Below are 18203 nucleotides of genomic sequence, written 5' to 3' on the forward strand. Positions count from 1 at the left end.
AGTATCTCAGTGTAGGAGGGCTGTTGTGAGCGTACAATAGAGAGATAGTGTAGAGGTATAGAGACAGAGACAGAGATAAAGATGCAGACAGTATCTCAGTGTAGGAGGGCTGTTGTGAGCGTACAATAGAGAGAAGTGTAGAGGTATAGAGACAGAGACAGAGATAGAGATGCAGACAGTACCTCAGTGTAGGAGGGCTGTTGTGAGCGTACAATAGAGAGATAGTGTAGAGGTATAGAGACAGAGATAGAGATGCAGACAGTATCTCAGTGTAGGAGGGCTGTTGTGAGCGTACAATAGAGAGATAGTGTAGAGGTATAGAGACAGAGATAGAGATGCAGACAGTATCTCAGTGTAGGAGGGCTGTTGTGAGCGTACAATAGAGAGATAGTGTAGAGGTATAGAGACAGAGACAGAGATAGAGATGCAGACAGTATCTCAGTGTAAGAGGGCTGTTGTGAGCGTACAATAGAGAGAAGTGTAGAGGTATAGAGACAGAGACAGAGATAGAGATGCAGACAGTACCTCAGTGTAGGAGGGCTGTTGTGAGCGTACAATAGAGAGAAGTGTAGAGGTATAGAGACAGAGACAGAGATAGAGATGCAGACAGTACCTCAGTGTAGGAGGGCTGTTGTGAGCGTACAATAGAGAGAAGTGTAGAGGTATAGAGACAGAGATAGAGATGCAGACAGTATCTCAGTGTAGGAGGGCTGTTGTGAGCGTACAATAGAGAGAAGTGTAGAGGTATAGAGACAGAGATAGAGATAGAGATGCAGACAGTATCTCAGTGTAGGAGGGCTGTTGTGAGCGTACAATAGAGAGAAGTGTAGAGGTATAGAGACAGAGAGTGTAGATGGGTAATGTACCTCAGTGCAGATGGGCTGTCGGGAGCGGAGGATTGGCTCCTCGTACACCTTCCTGTAGGCAGCAGACGACCCCAGAATGCCCGGGTTCACAAACTCTATGATGGCATAGAACTCCTGCAGGTCATTCTGGACAGGAGTACCTACAGTACAGCAAACACAATAGATGAGAAAACACTAGGAGAAAGTAAAAGGTCAATAAAACAGAGGGCTGTGTGTGTACCTGTCAGAATAACTCTGCGTGTACAGCTGAGACCGCTGAGGGCAGAGGAAGTCTTGATGCTGCTGTTCTTCAACCTGTGACCCTCATCACAGATCACCAGCCCAAACTCCAGCTTCTGTACCTACACAACACACACACACAACGTTATAATGTCCCATGAGTGTATCATCCATCGTACTCCTAATCTGTAATTTAGGAGTTGAGGTGTAATTCAACAGTGTTGTAACAGTGGTACTTCCCACCCCTGTTAGATAAGCTGCTGTGAACCAACTCACCACTTCCAGAGAGCGAAGCAGCATCTCATAGCTGATCACTAATACACTGTGGAGAGGAGACGCTGCAAACAGCTCCACCCTGTGGTCCTAAAGACCAACACAACACGGAACACACACACACACACACATCACCATATGGATCAGAAACAGCACTACAGGGAAACACACTCCCCCTCTTCCTCCTCCTCCTCCATACACACCCCTACCTGGTTAACGGTGTAGACGCTGATCAAACAACCCCTACCTGGTTAACGGTGTAGACGCTGATCAAACAACCCCTACCTGGTTAACAGTGTAGACGCTGATCAAACACACCCCTACCTGGTTAACGGTGTAGACGCTGATCAAACACACCCCTACCTGGTTAACAGTGTAGACGCTGATCAAACACACCCCTACCTGGTTAACAGTGTAGACGCTGATCAAACAACCCCTACCTGGTTAACGGTGTAGACGCTGATCAAACACACCCCTACCTGGTTAACAGTGTAGACGCTGATCAAACAACCCCTACCTGGTTAACGGTGTAGACGCTGATCAAACAACCCCTACCTGGTTAACAGTGTGGACGCTGATCAAACACACCCCTACCTGGTTAACAGTGTGGACGCTGATCAAACACACCCCTACCTGGTTAACGGTGTAGACGCTGATCAAACACACCCCTACCTGGTTAACAGTGTAGACGCTGATCAAACACACCCCTACCTGGTTAACGGTGTAGACGCTGATCAAACACACCCCTACCTGGTTAACGGTGTAGACGCTGATCAAACAACCCCTACCTGGTTAACGGTGTGGACGCTGATCAAACACACCCCTACCTGGTTAACAGTGTAGACGCTGATCAAACACACCCCTACCTGGTTAACGGTGTAGACGCTGATCAAACAACCCCTACCTGGTTAACAGTGTAGACGCTGATCAAACACACCCCTACCTGGTTAACGGTGTAGACGCTGATCAAACACACCCCTACCTGGTTAACAGTGTGGACGCTGATCAAACACACCCCTACCTGGTTAACAGTGTAGACGCTGATCAAACACACCCCTACCTGGTTAACAGTGTAGACGTTGATCCTCTCACGGCCAAGCCACTTCTTAAACTCCGCCCCCCAGTTCTGCACCAGGCTGCCAGGGGCAACCACCAGCACAAGCTTAGCAACCGGCTTCCCGCCGTATGGGCCCTGCTTTAGCAGCGTCCATGTCAAAGCCACGCTCTGGAGGGTCTTACCCAGACCCATCTCATCTGCCAGGATAGCACCGTACCTACATGTAGCCCTGACACACACACACACACACACACACACACACACACACACACACATATTCAATCAAAGTAAATAAATAGCAGCCCCAGCACAGAGCCTTGTGGAACACAACATTACATTTTGGAGTGATCAGAGGATTCATCATGAGCGGACACACATCTCCTATTACCTCATCCCCATGACACACTCGTAGAGGAACAGCAGGCCGTCTCGCTGGTGGGGTCGGAGGTGAGTGGTCAAGTAGGGGTCAACCACCACGTCCACCAGTGGGAGGCCTGCCTTGTTATACGTCCACTGGTGATTGGTTGAGGGCCGGGGCATGACAATGGCTCCTACACACACCATTAGAGAGATGATGAGTGTGGTGTGTTTGAAGATTGTGAGAATGTGTAACTTTATGTGTGTGTGTGATGAGAGAGAGAGAGTGTACTGTATGTCTGTGTATTTACCTGGTGCTAGAGGGTCATGGCGTGGTTTACAGGGCACCTCCTCCTGAGGCTTGGCCACTCCCCTATCAGTCTCTCCGCCCAATAGCGTCGGACGGCAGAACGGTTTGGAAGCTGGGCGTCGTGAGGGGGGAGGAGCTGATATCTTAGGCTCCTCCTTCTCCACATGGACGTCAAGGAAACAGCGGCCCTTATTGTAGTCCAGCTCTGATACGAGTCCCATCACCTCCACCTGTTTAGCTCCTATCATCAAGGTCTCTCCTTCACCCAGCGATGCCAGCTCTGATACCTTATAGCCACTACCTACACACACAATCTGAATCACTCTCCGATGCACTTGGAAAATAACTTTATCAGGGCCGCTCTCCGGGCCACAGAGTAGCCCTAGTTCTGGACTAAAATCACTTTCAAATCAGAATTCTCCATTGAGCATGATTTTTAGTCAAGGACTATGTTTAATCTGTGTTTGGGGAAACCTAAAATGTTCACACACTCACCCTTGCCGATGTCCTTGCCCTCCATGTCTTTAAGCGTGGCGGTACGCCCTCGTGTCACCAGGACAGCGTCTCCCTGCCAGCGTTTGTGTTTCCTCCCACTGGCCTTACACCACATCACACTGAAGTACCGCGGCCCGTCAGAACCAGCACCGCTACCAGACCCTGCCCCGACCCCAACTGGACCACAGCCTCCTGCCGGACTCTGTGAGGAACATCTGAAATCTGAAACCCAGAAAACATGAACACTAATAATCAGAGCATTAACACACACATTACTGCCCCCTCAAACAGCAGCCTGCAAACTCTAAATATACTGGAACAAACACCAGGAGACAAGTAGCTCAACTCTCACACAAACAGCAGCCTGCAAACTCTAAATATACCGGAACAAACACCAGGAGACAAGTAGCTCAACTCTCACACAAACAGCAGCCTGCAAACTCTAAATATACTGGAACAAACACCAGGAGACAAGTAGCTCAACTCTCACACAAACAGCAGCCTGCAAACTCTAAATATACTGGAACAAACACCAGGAGACAAGTAGCTCAACTCTCACACAAACAGCAGCCTGCAAACTCTAAATATACTGGAACAAACACCAGGAGACAAGTAGCTCAACTCTCACACAAACAGCAGCCTGCAAACTCTAAATATACCGGAACAAACACCAGGAGACAAGTAGCTCAACTCTCACACAAACAGCAGCCTGCAAACTCTAAATATACTGGAACAAACACCAGGAGACAAGTAGCTCAACTCTCACACAAACAGCAGCCTGCAAACTCTAAATATACCGGAACAAACACCAGGAGACAAGTAGCTCAACTCTCACACAAACAGCAGCCTGCAAACTCTAAATATACTGGAACAAACACCAGGAGACAAGTAGCTCAACTCTCACACAAACAGCAGCCTGCAAACTCTAAATATACTGGAACAAACACCAGGAGACAAGTAGCTCAACTCTCACACAAACAGCAGCATGCAAACTCTAAATATACTGGAACAAACACCAGGAGACAAGTAGCTCAACTCTCACACAAACAGCAGCCTGCAAACTCTAAATATACTGGAACAAACACCAGGAGACAAGTAGCTCAACTCTCACACAAACAGCAGCATGCAAACTCTAAATATACTGGAACAAACACCAGGAGACAAGTAGCTCAACTCTCACACAAACAGCAGCCTGCAAACTCTAAATATACTGGAACAAACACCAGGAGACAAGTAGCTCAACTCTCACACAAACAGCAGCCTGCAAACTCTAAATATACTGGAACAAACACCAGGAGACAAGTAGCTCAACTCTCACACAAACAGCAGCCTGCAAACTCTAAATATACTGGAACAAACACCAGGAGACAAGTAGCTCAACTCTCACACAAACAGCAGCCTGCAAACTCTAAATATACTGGAACAAACACCAGGAGACAAGTAGCTCAACTCTCACACAAACAGCAGCCTGCAAACTCTAAATATACCGGAACAAACACCAGGAGACAAGTAGCTCAACTCTCACACAAACAGCAGCCTGCAAACTCTAAATATACTGGAACAAACACCAGGAGACAAGTAGCTCAACTCTCACACAAACAGCAGCCTGCAAACTCTAAATATACTGGAACAAACACCAGGAGACAAGTAGCTCAACTCTCACACAAACAGCAGCCTGCAAACTCTAAATATACCGGAACAAACACCAGGAGACAAGTAGCTCAACTCTCACACAAACAGCAGCCTGCAAACTCTAAATATACTGGAACAAACACCAGGAGACAAGTAGCTCAACTCTTTTTCAGTACAAGATACTGATTGGTCTTTTACATAAGCTAAAGCAGGAAGGTATGAAAGCGTGAATTCCTATTTTAAATGTATGTAGTTCTGTCCATTAATGTTCTGTATTATGTCATGTTTTATGTGGACACCAGGAAGAGTATCTGCTGTTTCAGCAGCAGCTAATGGGGCTCCTAATAATAAAATACCACACCCTGAACCAAGGCTTTGAATTGCTCTTTAAAATACATTTGTTTTCAATGCTGTTATTGACAGCAGCAACATACAATTTAGGAAAGTGTGAATTGCGTGTGTACACAAATTTCAAATTATGATTCACTAAGGTTTTAAGCAAGATCTGCTGAGTGGCAGTTCACATGTTCACCAGCAGAGGTTGCTACTTCACTGAGGCCTCCACTCTACTTGCAGCCTGGGACTTTCCTACAGTGCCCATGCCCAGGATGAGACATCAGCCCTGGGCCGCAAGAGGCTGTCCAAGCCATTTCACTATATTTCTCTATAGAGGGTCTCCCTTGCCTTACAGAGAAACATTTAATCCAGTTTCTTCTAAAAAAATACCATATTAGGACTGTATAGTCACTGTAGTTGTTAAGCATCACTGCATCTGTGCTTTACCTCACTTCTTCACTAGTGTAACAGTTACCTGCAGACAGGATCTGAATTAAACATTCACTCTTACACGTAGCAGCCTTACAGTGAAGATAAATTCATATTGAGTCCAGACCGAAGGGGAAAGGTGAGGAGAGATATATGGGGGCGAGGGGCTAAAGAAGAGGGGAAGAGAGAGGGATAGAGAAGGGGAGGTTGGAGAAGGGAAGAGAGAGGGATAGAGAAGGGAAGAGAGAGGGATAGAGAAGGGGAGGTTGGAGAAGGGAAGAGAGATGGATAGAGAAGGGGAGGTTGGAGAAGGGAAGAGAGAGGGATAGAGAAGGGGAGGTTGGAGAAGGGAAGAGAGAGGGATAGAGAAGGGGAGGTTGGAGAAGGGAAGAGAGAGGGATAGAGAAGGGGAGGTTGGAGAAGGGAAGAGAGAGGGATAGAGAAGGGGAGGTTGGAGAAGGGAAGAGAGAGGGATAGAGAAGGGGAGGTTGGAGAAGGGAAGAGAGAGGGATAGAGAAGGGGAGGTTGGAGAAGGGAAGAGAGATGGATAGAGAAGGGGAGGTTGGAGAAGGGAAGAGAGAGGGATAGAGAAGGGGAGGTTGGAGAAGGGAAGAGAGAGGGATAGAGAAGGGGAGGTTGGAGAAGGGAAGAGAGAGGGATAGAGAAGGGGAGGTTGGAGAAGGGAAGAGAGAGGGATAGAGAAGGGGAGGTTGGAGAAGGGAAGAGAGAGGGATAGAGAAGGGGAGGTTGGAGAAGGGAAGAGAGAGGGATAGAGAAGGGGAGGTTGGAGAAGGGAAGAGAGAGGGATAGAGAAGGGGAGGTTGGAGAAGGGAAGAGAGAGGGATAGAGAAGGGGAGGTTGGAGAAGGGAAGAGAGAGGGATAGAGAAGGGGAGGTTGGAGAAGGGAAGAGAGAGGGATAGAGAAGGGGAGGTTGGAGAAGGGAAGAGAGAGGGATAGAGAAGGGGAGGTTGGAGAAGGGAAGAGAGAGGGATAGAGAAGGGGAGGTTGGAGAAGGGAAGAGAGAGGGATAGAGAAGGGGAGGTTGGAGAAGGGAAGAGAGAGGGATAGAGAAGGGGAGGTTGGAGAAGGGAAGAGAGAGGGATAGAGAAGGGGAGGTTGGAGAAGGGAAGAGAGGGATAGAGAAGGGGAGGTTGGAGAAGGGAAGAGAGAGGGATAGAGAAGGGGAGGTTGGAGAAGGGAAGAGAAAGGGATAGAGAAGGGGAGGTTGGAGAAGGGAAGAGAGAGGGATAGAGAAGGGGAGGTTGGAGAAGGGAAGAGGAAGATGATAAAGCACAAAACCAAACTAGAAAAACTATTTTAATAGAAAACAATGAAACCACAGATCTGAACAACAAACACTGAACATCACACCACTGTAACAGCAACACCCCCTTCTAAAACCCCCTCATCACCTATCACCTTCCCTCCTAATGGGATGGTAAAGCAACACAGGGTTTTGAACCAAATGAAACCAGTCAAAATAGCGCCTCTCGTCTGACAAAAGCAGAGATCTGTATTGTCTTTAACTCCAGTCATAACTCAACCGTAGTCACCACACACACTGTCCCACACGCAAACACACCGTTTAAATCCTCACTCAAAACACACACTTCCTTATGCAAATACACTGTTCAAAAGGCCCAGTGCAAAACTAGATTTCCCTGTGTTTTATATACAGTACCAGTCAAAAGTTTGGACACAAATACTCATTCAATGGTTTTTCTTCATTTTTACTATTTTCTACATTGTAGAATAGCGAAGACATCCAAACTATGAAATGAAGACATGTAGTAACCAAACAAAGTGTTAAACAAATCTAAATATACTTTAGATTCTTAAAACATAGCCACCTTTTGCCTTGATGACAGCTTCGCACACACTTGGCATTCTCTCAACCAGCTTCATGAGGTAGTCACCTGGAAAGCATTCCCATTAACAGGTGTGCCTTGTTAAAACAATTAGCTCCTTCTTATTGTGTTTGAGGCAATCAGTTGTGTTGTGACAAGGTTGGGGTGGTATACAGAAGATATCCCTATTTGGTAAAAGACCAAGTCCATATTATGGCAAGAACAGCTCAAATAAGCAAAGAGAAACGACAGTCCATCATTACTTTAAGACATGAAGGTCAGTCAATAGGGAACATTAAGAACTTTGAAAGTTTCTTCAAGTGGAGTCGCAAAAAACCATCAAGCGCTATGATGAAACTGGCTCCCATTAAGACTGCCACAGGAAATGAAGACCCAGAGTTACCTCTGCTGCAGAGGATAAGTTCATTAGAGTTACCAGCCTCAGAAAATGCAGCCCAAATAAGTGCTTCACAGAGTTCAAGTAACAGACACATCTCAATATCAACTGTTCAGAGGAGACTGCTTGAATCAGGCCTTCATGGTCTAATTGCTGCAAAAAAAACACTACTAAAGGACACCAATAAGAAGATACTTTTTTGGGCCAAGAACCACGGGAAATGGACATTAGACTGGTGGAAATCTGTTCTTTGCTCTGATGAGTCCAATTTTGAGATTTTTGGTTCCAACCGCCATGTCTTTGTGAGACGCAGAGTAGGTGAATGGATGATCTCCGCATGTGTGGTTTCCACCGTGAAGCATGGAGGAGGAGGTGTGATGGTGCTTTGCTCATGACACTATCTGTGATTAATTTAGAATTTAAGGCACACTTAACCAGCATAGTTACCACAGCATTCTGCAGCGATACGCCATCCCATCTGGTTTGCGCTTAGTGGGACTATCATTAGTATTTCAACAGGACAATGACCTAAAACACACTTCCAGGCTGTGTAAGGGCTATTTGACCAAGGAGAGAGATGGTGCAGCATCAGCTGACCTGGCCTCCACAATCACCCGACCTCAACCCAATTGAGATGGTTTGGGATGAGTTGGACTTCAGAGTGGAGGAAAAGCAGCCAACAAGTAGTCAGCATTTGTGGGAACTCCTTCAAGACTGTTGGAAAAGCATTCCTCATGAAGCTGTTTGAGAGAATGCCAAGAGTGTGCAAAGCTGTCATCAAGACAAAAGGGTGGCTACTTCGAAGAATATAAAATATATTTAGATTTGTCGAACACTTTTTTAGTGCAATATGTGTTTGTTTAAAAAAAAATCAATGTGTTATTTCATAGTTTTGATGTCTTCACTATTATTCTACAATGTAGAAAATAGTACAATTGAATTAGTAGATGTGTCTAAACTTCTGACTGGTACTGTATATTTCCACACTATGAGATTGGAATAATGTGAAATGGTGAAAACTATGATAATGCCTTTTTAGCTTGTTAGAAAAGATCGGCTGAAATGTCAGCCTATTTTGGTGGGATGGAGTTTTGGCCTGCCTGGTGACATCACCATAAATGTGTTAATAGACCAATAAGAAAGAGAGTTGAAAACCGTTCAGCCAATAATAGTTTGTTATCAATTTTCCCCTCCCCACTCAGACCACTCGCAGACAATCCTAGCAAAATTCTTACTTGAGAAATTGAACTTTGCTAAAAATCTATTTTTGTCTCTTTTTGAGCATTTTAATAGAAAACAATCACAGTAATGTAATTCATTGTTACCCAGAAATGATTTGAGATTGAGAAGGCTGCATTGGACCTTGAAATCCTCCCTCAAACTCACTGTTCATCACACAAACATGATTTCTCAGGCCAAACCCCTCTTCCACACACTAAACACAGACATAGAAACAGTTCAGAGCATCCTCCTGAGTTCCATATGGTCAGCCCAGTCAGGCCATGGGTGTGTTAGTTATAGGGGCAGTGGAAGTCCATGTCTCAGCCTGGCTGCCCTCAGTTTCTCTACTTTGATTTTTGCTCTCAGAAGCTCCTCCTCCAGTTCCTGCTTCCTCTTTAGCCCCTCCCTCTTCTCCTCCAGGTATACGCCCATCTTTCTGTGATTGGTCATGACCTGCTCGTGCTCCTCCTTGGCCAGCTGAAGGGGACGGAGCCTGTCAGGGTCACGGCGGGGGTAGTGGTCATGAAGGTAAAGGTCACGTTGCAGTGGAACGGGTGAGGTGGAGAGGGGCAGGACGACAGAGGATGGGCAGGGAGAGAGGGAGCCGTCATAACCATGGACACTGCCCAAGTCCTCATCTTCCTCCTCTGCCCCCTCTCCTCCTAGCACCACCCCCACACGCGTGGAGAGGATGGTCAGGTCTGGCGGAGGCTTCACGTCCACGTCCTGGTCCAGCCTGACCACATCCTGGTCCAGCCTGACCACATCCTGGTCCAGCCTGACCACATCCTGGTCCAGGTGGTGGGTGACGGGGTTTGATGGGTAGTCTGGGAGGGAGGAGCTGCTGCCAGGTTGCTCCATGGGAGAGTCATGCTTATACATCACCCTGCAGATAAACAGAATCATACAGCTTTATTACTGTCTCATTATACATCACCCTGCAGATTAACAGAAAAATACATCTTTATTACTGTCTCATTATACATCACCCTGCAGATAAACAGAATAATACATATTTATTACTGTCTCATTATACATCACCCTGCAGATTAACAGAAAAATACATCTTTATTACTGTCTCATTATACATCACCCTGCAGATTAACAGAATAATACATATTTATTACTGTCTCATTATACATCACCCTGCAGATAAACAGAATAATACATATTTATTACTGTCTCATTATACATCACCCTACAGAGAGAATATGGAATAGAATACAGCTTTATTACTACAGCCATACATGTATAAGTGGCACTAGGTGGGGGTATTGAGAGTATTCAATCAATCAAATGTATTTATCAAGCCCTTTTTACATCAGCCGATGTCACAAAGTGCTGTACAGAAACCCAGCCTAAAACCCCAAACAACAAGAAATGCAGGTGTAGAAGACCGGCTGTGTAGAAACACAACCGGTCTTCGGGATGGTCAAAAACATTCTTCTTAAAACCCTTTTCATGACCATCTCATACTTTGCTAAAGAATGCATTCTCCTACTGTGGGCTAACACCTCTCCTACGTTTCAAATGAGAATTGACCAGATTGTTGACTTTCTGCCTCTTGAAAAGCGGGTTTGATAGACTCATCTCCACAACTCAAATATATTTTGAACTGGACAGAGTGAATGGGGTGTAAGGTGCTGTAAACATGACGTGTAAGGTGCTGTAAACGCGACGTGTAAGGTGCTGTAAACGCGACGAGTAAGGTGCTGTAAACGCGACGTGTAAGGTGCTGTAAACGTGACGTGTAAGGTGCTGTAAACGTGACGTGTAAGGTGCTGTAAACGTGACGTGTAAGGTGCTGTAAACGTGACGTGTAAGGTGCTGTAAACGTGACGTGTAAGGTGCTGTAAACGTGACGTGTAAGGTGCTGTAAACGCGACGTGTAAGGTGCTGTAAACGCGACGTGTAAGGTGCTGTAAACGCGACGTGTAAGGTGCTGTAAACGCGACGTGTAAGGTGCTGTAAACGCGACGTGTAAGGTGCTGTAAACGCGACGTGTAAGGTGCTGTAAACGCGACGTGTAAGGTGCTGTAAACGCGACGTGTAAGGTGCTGTAAACGCGACGTGTAAGGTGCTGTAAACGCGACGTGTAAGGTGCTGTAAACGCGACGTGTAAGGTGCTGTAAACGCGACGTGTAAGGTGCTGTAAACGCGACGTGTAAGGTGCTGTAAACGCGACGTGTAAGGTGCTGTAAACGCGACGTGTAAGGTGCTGTAAACGCGACGTGTAAGGTGCTGTAAACGCGACGTGTAAGGTGCTGTAAACGCGACGTGTAAGGTGCTGTAAACGCGACGTGTAAGGTGCTGTAAACGCGACGTGTAAGGTGCTGTAAACCTGACGTGTAAGGTGCTGTAAACGTGACGTGTAAGGTGCTGTAAACGTGACGTGTAAGGTGCTGTAAACGTGACGTGTAAGGTGCTGTAAACGTGACGTGTAAGGTGCTGTAAACGTGACGTGTAAGGTGCTGTAAACGTGACGTGTAAGGTGCTGTAAACGTGACGTGTAAGGTGCTGTAAACGTGACGTGTAAGGTGCTGTAAACGTGACGTGTAAGGTGCTGTAAACGCGACGTGTAAGGTGCTGTAAACGCGACGTGTAAGGTGCTGTAAACGCGACGTGTAAGGTGCTGTAAACGCGACGTGTAAGGTGCTGTAAACGCGACGTGTAAGGTGCTGTAAACGCGACGTGTAAGGTGCTGTAAACGCGACGTGTAAGGTGCTGTAAACGCGACGTGTAAGGTGCTGTAAACGCGACGTGTAAGGTGCTGTAAACGTGACGTGTAAGGTGCTGTAAACGCGACGTGTAAGGTGCTGTAAACGCGACGTGTAAGGTGCTGTAAACGCGACGTGTAAGGTGCTGTAAACGCGACGTGTAAGGTGCTGTAAACGCGACGTGTAACGTGCTGTAAACGCGACGTGTAACGTGCTGTAAACGCGACGTGTAAGGTGCTGTAAACGCGACGTGTAAGGTGCTGTAAACGCGACGTGTAAGGTGCTGTAAACGTGACGTGTAAGGTGCTGTAAACGTGACGTGTAAGGTGCTGTAAACGTGACGTGTAAGGTGCTGTAAACGCGACGTGTAAGGTGCTGTAAACGCGACGTGTAAGGTGCTGTAAACGCGACGTGTAAGGTGCTGTAAACGTGACGTGTAAGGTGCTGTAAACGTGACGTGTAAGGTGCTGTAAACGTGACGTGTAAGGTGCTGTAAACGTGACGTGTAAGGTGCTGTAAACATGACGTATAAGGTGCTGTAAACGTGACGTATAAGGTGCTGTAAACGTGACGTGTAAGGTGCTGTAAACATGACGTATAAGGTGCTGTAAACGTGACGTATAAGGTGCTGTAAACATGACGTATAAGGTGCTGTAAACGTGACGTGTAAGGTGCTGTAAACGTGACGTGTAAGGTGCTGTAAACGTGACGTGTAAGGTGCTGTAAACATGACGTATAAGGTGCTGTAAACATGACGTGTAAGGTGCTGTAAACGTGACGTGTAAGGTGCTGTAAACGTGACGTGTAAGGTGCTGTAAACATGACGTGTAAGGTGCTGTAAACATGACGTGTAAGGTGCTGTAAACATGACGTGTAAGGTGCTGTAAACATGACGTGTAAGGTGCTGTAAACGTGACGTGTAAGGTGCTGTAAACGTGACGTGTAAGGTGCTGTAAACGTGACGTGTAAGGTGCTGTAAACATGACGTGTAAGGTGCTGTAAACGCGACGTGTAAGGTGCTGTAAACGTGACGTGTAAGGTGCTGTAAACGTGACGTGTAAGGTGCTGTAAACGTGACGTGTAAGGTGCTGTAAACGCACATTTTGTTTGTTGTCTTACTTAAAACTGGAACTATCATATAAATGATACACTGAGTGTACAAAACATTAAGAACAAATGCTCTTTCCATGACAGACTTACCAGGTGAATCTAGATGAAAACTATGATCCCTTATTGATGTCATTTTTTAAATCTGCCTGAAATCAGTGTAGATGAAAGGGAGGAGACAGGTTAAAGGGGGATTTTAAGCCTTGAGACAATTGAGAATGTGTGCCATTCAGAGGATGAATGGGCAAGACATAAAATGTAAGAACCTTTAAACAGGGTATGGTAGTAGGTGCCAGATGCACCTGTACGTGTCAAGAACTGCAATGCTGCTGGGTTTTTCACACTCAACAGTTTGTATCAATAATGGTCCACCACCCAAAGGACATCCAGTCAACCAGACAACTATGGTCCATAATCCCTGTGGAACACCTTGTAGAGTCCATGCCCTGACGAATTGAGGCTGTTCTGAGGTCAAGAGTGTGAGCATGAGGAGTGTGTATGTGTGCATGTGTAAACTGATTGAGGTTAGCTCTGTGTTCAGTTCTACAGAGCAGCCACTCCCTAGTAGAGTTCTACAGAGAAGCCCCTCCCCTATAATTACTAGTAGAGCTCTACAGAGCAGCTCCTCCCTAGTAGAAATCTACAGAGCAGCGCCTCTCCTCTAGTTACTAGTAGAGCTCTACAAAGCAACCCCTCCCCTCTCTAGTAGAGCAGCCCTCCCCTTCCCACTAGTTACTAGTAGAGCTCTACAGAGCAGCCCCTCCCGTTACTAGTAGAGCTCTACAGAGCAGCCCCTCCCCTCTCGTTACTAGTAGAGCTCTACAGAGCAGCTCCTCCCCTCTAGTTACTAGTAGAGCTCCACAGAGCAGCCCCTCCCCTCTCTAGTTACTAGTAGAGCTCTACAGAGCAGCCCCTCCCCTCTCTAGTAGAGCTCTACAGAGCAGCCCCTCCCCTCTCGTTACTAGTAGAGCTCTACAGAGCAGCCCCTCTCCTCTAGTTACTAGTAGAGCTCTACAGAGAAACCCCTCCCCTCCCCTCTAATTACTAGTAGAGCTCTACAGAGCAGCCCCTCCCCTCTCCTCTAGTTACTAGTAGAGCTCTACAGAGCAGCCCCTCCCCTCCCCTCTAGTTACTAGTAGAGCATCCCCTCCCCTCTAGTTACTAGTAGAGCTCTACAGAGCAGCCCCTCCCCTCTCTAGTAGAACAGCCCCTCCCCTCTCCTCTAGTTACTAGTAGAGCTCTACAGAGAAACCCCTCCCCTCCCCTCTAATTACTAGTAGAGCTCTACAGAGCAGCCCCTCCCCTCTCCTCTAGTTACTAGTAGAGCTCTACAGAGCAGCCCCTCCCCTCTCCTCTAGTTACTAGTAGAGCTCTACAGAGCAGCCCCTCCCCTCTAATTACTAGTATAGCAGCCCCTCACCTCTCTGAGAGCTGTACAGAGCAGCCTGTGTGTGTGTGTCTCACCTGTGCATCGTCGCTGGGTCTTTATCATGGTGGATAGCGCCATGATGGAAAAGGTGAGGTATCATCTCCATCACTCTCCTGGTTGGTTCAGATATACTTCCTCTGTACTCTGGCTGGGCGTGTCTCCGTTGCATCACTTCCTGTTTGGCTGACTCCTTCAGCCTCTTGTAGAGGGTGCGTAGGCCCTGGGCAGTGCGGGGGGGCCTGTCCCCCCCCAGGACGTTGTACTGATCAGACACTGTGTCCCAGCATTTGTTCTTGTCCACGATGACAGCGTGCTTGTTGGTGTGCTCCTCCAGGATGAGAATGTGTGGGCGGACCAGCTTCAGCAGGTCCAGTTTCTCAGACAGGGTGAAGTTGGAGGAGCGAGCCTTACCCACCATACTGGACGACATGTAGACGGACCCAGACGCCATCTTAGAACATAGCCCAGGGAACCAGAATGGACCGAGCCAGGCCTAGACACCAGCACTAACTCAACACAATATCTCGCTTATATTCCTCTTTCTTTTGAGATTTGGTCTGGTTCTCTACCTCCCTTTTCTTTCTGTTCTGTGATGAGGCTCAGGCTAATACTGGTTTAACTCTCACTCACTCTCTTCCTTGTCCCTCTTCTTTCTCCCCCTTCATGGATTCTCAATCAAACAGTCTGTCTAACGCATGTACTCTCTCTCATCCGAGGTCTTCTCTGCTCTGTGTTACACAACACACACGGGCAACAATAAGAATCAGGCTTAACTAGGCCAGCCTCGTTTAGGCCCCCGCCTACCGCGGAGGGCTTTGGGTGAATTCCTCCCAGCTTAGGCTGACGCAGGCTAAAGCCGCTTAAACCCAGCCCGACCTACTTACAGCCCGGTCTCTCTAAACCTCAAACCAGCGCTCGTTCTAAGTGCTATACACCAAATACTAACATACGGGGGGAGTGTGTGTGCTTACATGGGGAAATACCGATGAAATTGTAATGATGCATTTTCTTTATTCTTATTTCCGTTTAACTAGAAAAGAGGAAACGGCGCTGGTTTAACCGGAGCGGTGTGCGCGCAGCGCGAGTCCGTGCGAATGCGCGATTATTTTACACAAAGGAAAATCAGAGCTGCTTCTCAAAGAGAAACACACGAATCATCCGCCGACGGGAACAACAGAATGAGGGAAAAACTAGTGAAAAGCTAAAGAGAGAGGAAAAGCGGAGAAAGGAGAGACAGACAGAGGCACTAGTTGCTCTGAGAGGGAGGGGGATAGAGCGCGTGTGCTCACTGATCCCAGGCACAGCTCTAATCTGCCTCGCGCTGCCGCTGCACTACCCACGCTCATTTGCATAATGCTGGACCTGCTGTCATTAAAACATAGGCTTGTTACAGTTGGCTAGGCTTCATTCAGTGTGTGTTTGTTTCACTGAAGCCCAAGCCAGAGCATCAAATAAATCCCTGCCAGTCCTAAATGGATAGACTAAATGTCGCTCACCTTTGAAAGGCGATATCGGTTTGCTGCATTTCTAAAGCAGCATATACATGATCTTGGTTTCAAGGAAAAATTATAACCACAAATAGGTGTTAAGTGGCATAAAATATTCTCCAGTCCAGGCACACGTGAGGGTTTGCAAATAAAAAATAATTTAATTTGTAGTCAAAACTAAAATACACCAACGAAAATCGGCTAAGGCCTAAATCAGGCTGACAAAAATGAACAGCTTTTTAACTGAGCCTGTGGGTCTGAGAGCTGGTGCTCCAATACCGTTTGCCAGACGGTAGCAGAGTAAACAGTCTATAGTTAGGGTGGCTGGAGTCTTTGGCAATTTTTCAGGCCTTCCTCTGATATAGAGGTCCTGGATGGTAGGGAGCATGGCCCCAGTGATGCACTGGGTTGCCGCACCAACCTCTGTAGTGCTTTGTGGTTAAGTTGCAGAGGGAGGGGTTCAGTCCCAGGGTTCAGTCCCAGGGTTCAGTCCCAGGGTCCCGTCCCAGGGTCCCGTCCCAGGGTTCAGTCCCAGGGTCCCTAGCTTGGTGAGGAGCTTGGAGGGGGACTATGGTGTTGAACACTGAGCTGTAGTCTATGAACAGCATTGTCAGTTATTTCCCCTCCAGGTGGAAGAGGGTAGTGTGAAGTGCAAGATTGCATCATCTGTGGATCTGTTGGGATGGTATGTGAATTGGAGTGGGTTTAGGGTGTCTGTGATGATGGTGTTGATGTGTGTCATGACCAGCCTTGGACTTCATAATTACAGATGTGAGTGCCACAAGACTACAGTCATTTAGGCAGGTTACCTTGGAGATCTCAGAAACAGGGACAATGGTGGTCAGCTTGAAACGTGTTGACATTCCAGTCTGGGACAAGGAGAGATTGAACATTTCTGTTAAGACACTTGCCAGCTGGTCAGCGCATGCTTTGATGAACACGCTCTGGTATTCCGGCCTTGTGATTGTGAACCTGTTTAAACATTTTACTCACATCGGCTACGGAGAGCGAGAGCTCAGTCATCTGGAAAAACAGGGGCTTTCACGGAAGGCATGGAGCTCGTTTGGGAGTTCTGCATCGCTAGGCAACTCATGGCTGTTTCCCAAGGTAATCCGTTATCGTGTGCAAGCCCTGCCAAATATGACGAGCGTCGGAGCCGATGCAATAGGATTCCACCGTCCTCCTATATTGTCCTTTTGCATGTTTGATGTCTTGTCGGAGGTCGCATCTTTTCCTGTCTTTTACATCAAGGACCACATTGGAAATAACCCAAAGGTTAAATCTAGACTTGGTTTCCTCTATCGTAATCACTCATCTTTCACCCAGCTGCCAAACTAACCCTGATTCAGATGACCATCCTACCCATGCTAAATTACGGAGGTGAAATGTATAGATCGGCAGGTAAAGGTACTCTCGAGCAGCTAGATGTTCTTTACCAGTCGGCCTTCAGATTTGCCAACAATGCTCCTTATAGGACACATCACGGTACTCTGTAAACTGGCAGTCTCTGTATATCCAGTGCAAGGCCCACTGGTTGATGCTTATTTATAAAACCCTCTTAGCCATCACTTGCCCCATCTGAGATACCCACTGCAACCCTACCGAGTGGTGCAGCGGTCTAAGGTACTGCATCTCAGTGCTAGAGGCGCCACTACAGAGCCTGGTTCGATCCCAGGCTGTATCACAACTGACCGTGATCAGGAATCCCATAGGGCGGCGCACAAATTGGTCCAGTGTCGTCCGGGTTAGGGGAGGGTTTGTCCGGGGTAGGCCATCATTGTAAAATATGAATTTGTTCTTAACTGACCAGTTAAATAAAAGGTTAAATAAAACAATACAAATAACACCCATTCTGCCAGTCACATTCTGTTAACGGTCCCCAAAGCACACACATCCCTGGGTCGCTGCTCTTTTCAGTTCGCTGCAGCTAGCGACTGGAACAAGCTGCAACACACACTCAAACTGGAAAGTTTAGCCTTTTTGCCTCTTGCTAAGCCGTCATTGTAAATAAGTATACCGTGCC

General features: G+C 47.1%; 2 protein-coding genes across 2 annotated transcripts in view; both read right to left on the bottom strand.

Annotated features, from left to right (window-relative positions):
• LOC110507950 (DNA repair and recombination protein RAD54B) overlaps window positions 1–18203 on the bottom strand; it is a 51292-nt gene that overhangs the window by 28499 nt on the left and 4590 nt on the right. Inside the window, exons 4-10 of the mRNA XM_036938620.2 lie at window positions 3578–3799; window positions 3084–3383; window positions 2804–2966; window positions 2419–2644; window positions 1362–1448; window positions 1087–1207; window positions 867–1006 (exon numbers count right to left, since the gene is read on the bottom strand). Coding sequence (XP_036794515.2) covers window positions 867–1006; window positions 1087–1207; window positions 1362–1448; window positions 2419–2644; window positions 2804–2966; window positions 3084–3383; window positions 3578–3799 — 1259 coding nt within the window. The remainder of the gene's footprint in view (window positions 1–866; window positions 1007–1086; window positions 1208–1361; window positions 1449–2418; window positions 2645–2803; window positions 2967–3083; window positions 3384–3577; window positions 3800–18203) is intronic.
• On the bottom strand, window positions 7280–17750 carry LOC110507959 (fibrinogen silencer-binding protein). Its single transcript, XM_036938649.2, has 2 exons — window positions 14729–17750; window positions 7280–10326 (listed from the first exon to the last, which is right to left on the bottom strand). The coding sequence occupies exons 1-2, from the start codon at window positions 15142–15144 to the stop codon at window positions 9735–9737; spliced, it is 1008 nt and encodes a 335-aa protein (XP_036794544.1). The 5' UTR covers window positions 15145–17750; the 3' UTR covers window positions 7280–9734.

The sequence above is a fragment of the Oncorhynchus mykiss genome, chromosome 2, assembly GCF_057628025.1.
Source record: "Oncorhynchus mykiss isolate SJ-2025 chromosome 2, ASM5762802v1, whole genome shotgun sequence".
NCBI lineage: Eukaryota > Metazoa > Chordata > Actinopteri > Salmoniformes > Salmonidae > Oncorhynchus > Oncorhynchus mykiss.

Bases quoted from the DNA above. Each gene is read 5' to 3' on its own strand.
- LOC110507959 (XM_036938649.2), bottom strand. From the start codon at position 15,144: ATGGCGTCTGGGTCCGTCTACATGTCGTCCAGTATGGTGGGTAAGGCT. The intron at 10,327-14,728 runs GTGAGACACACA...GTTTATCTGCAG, and splicing joins GACCCAGCGACGATGCACAG to GGTGATGTATAAGCATGACT.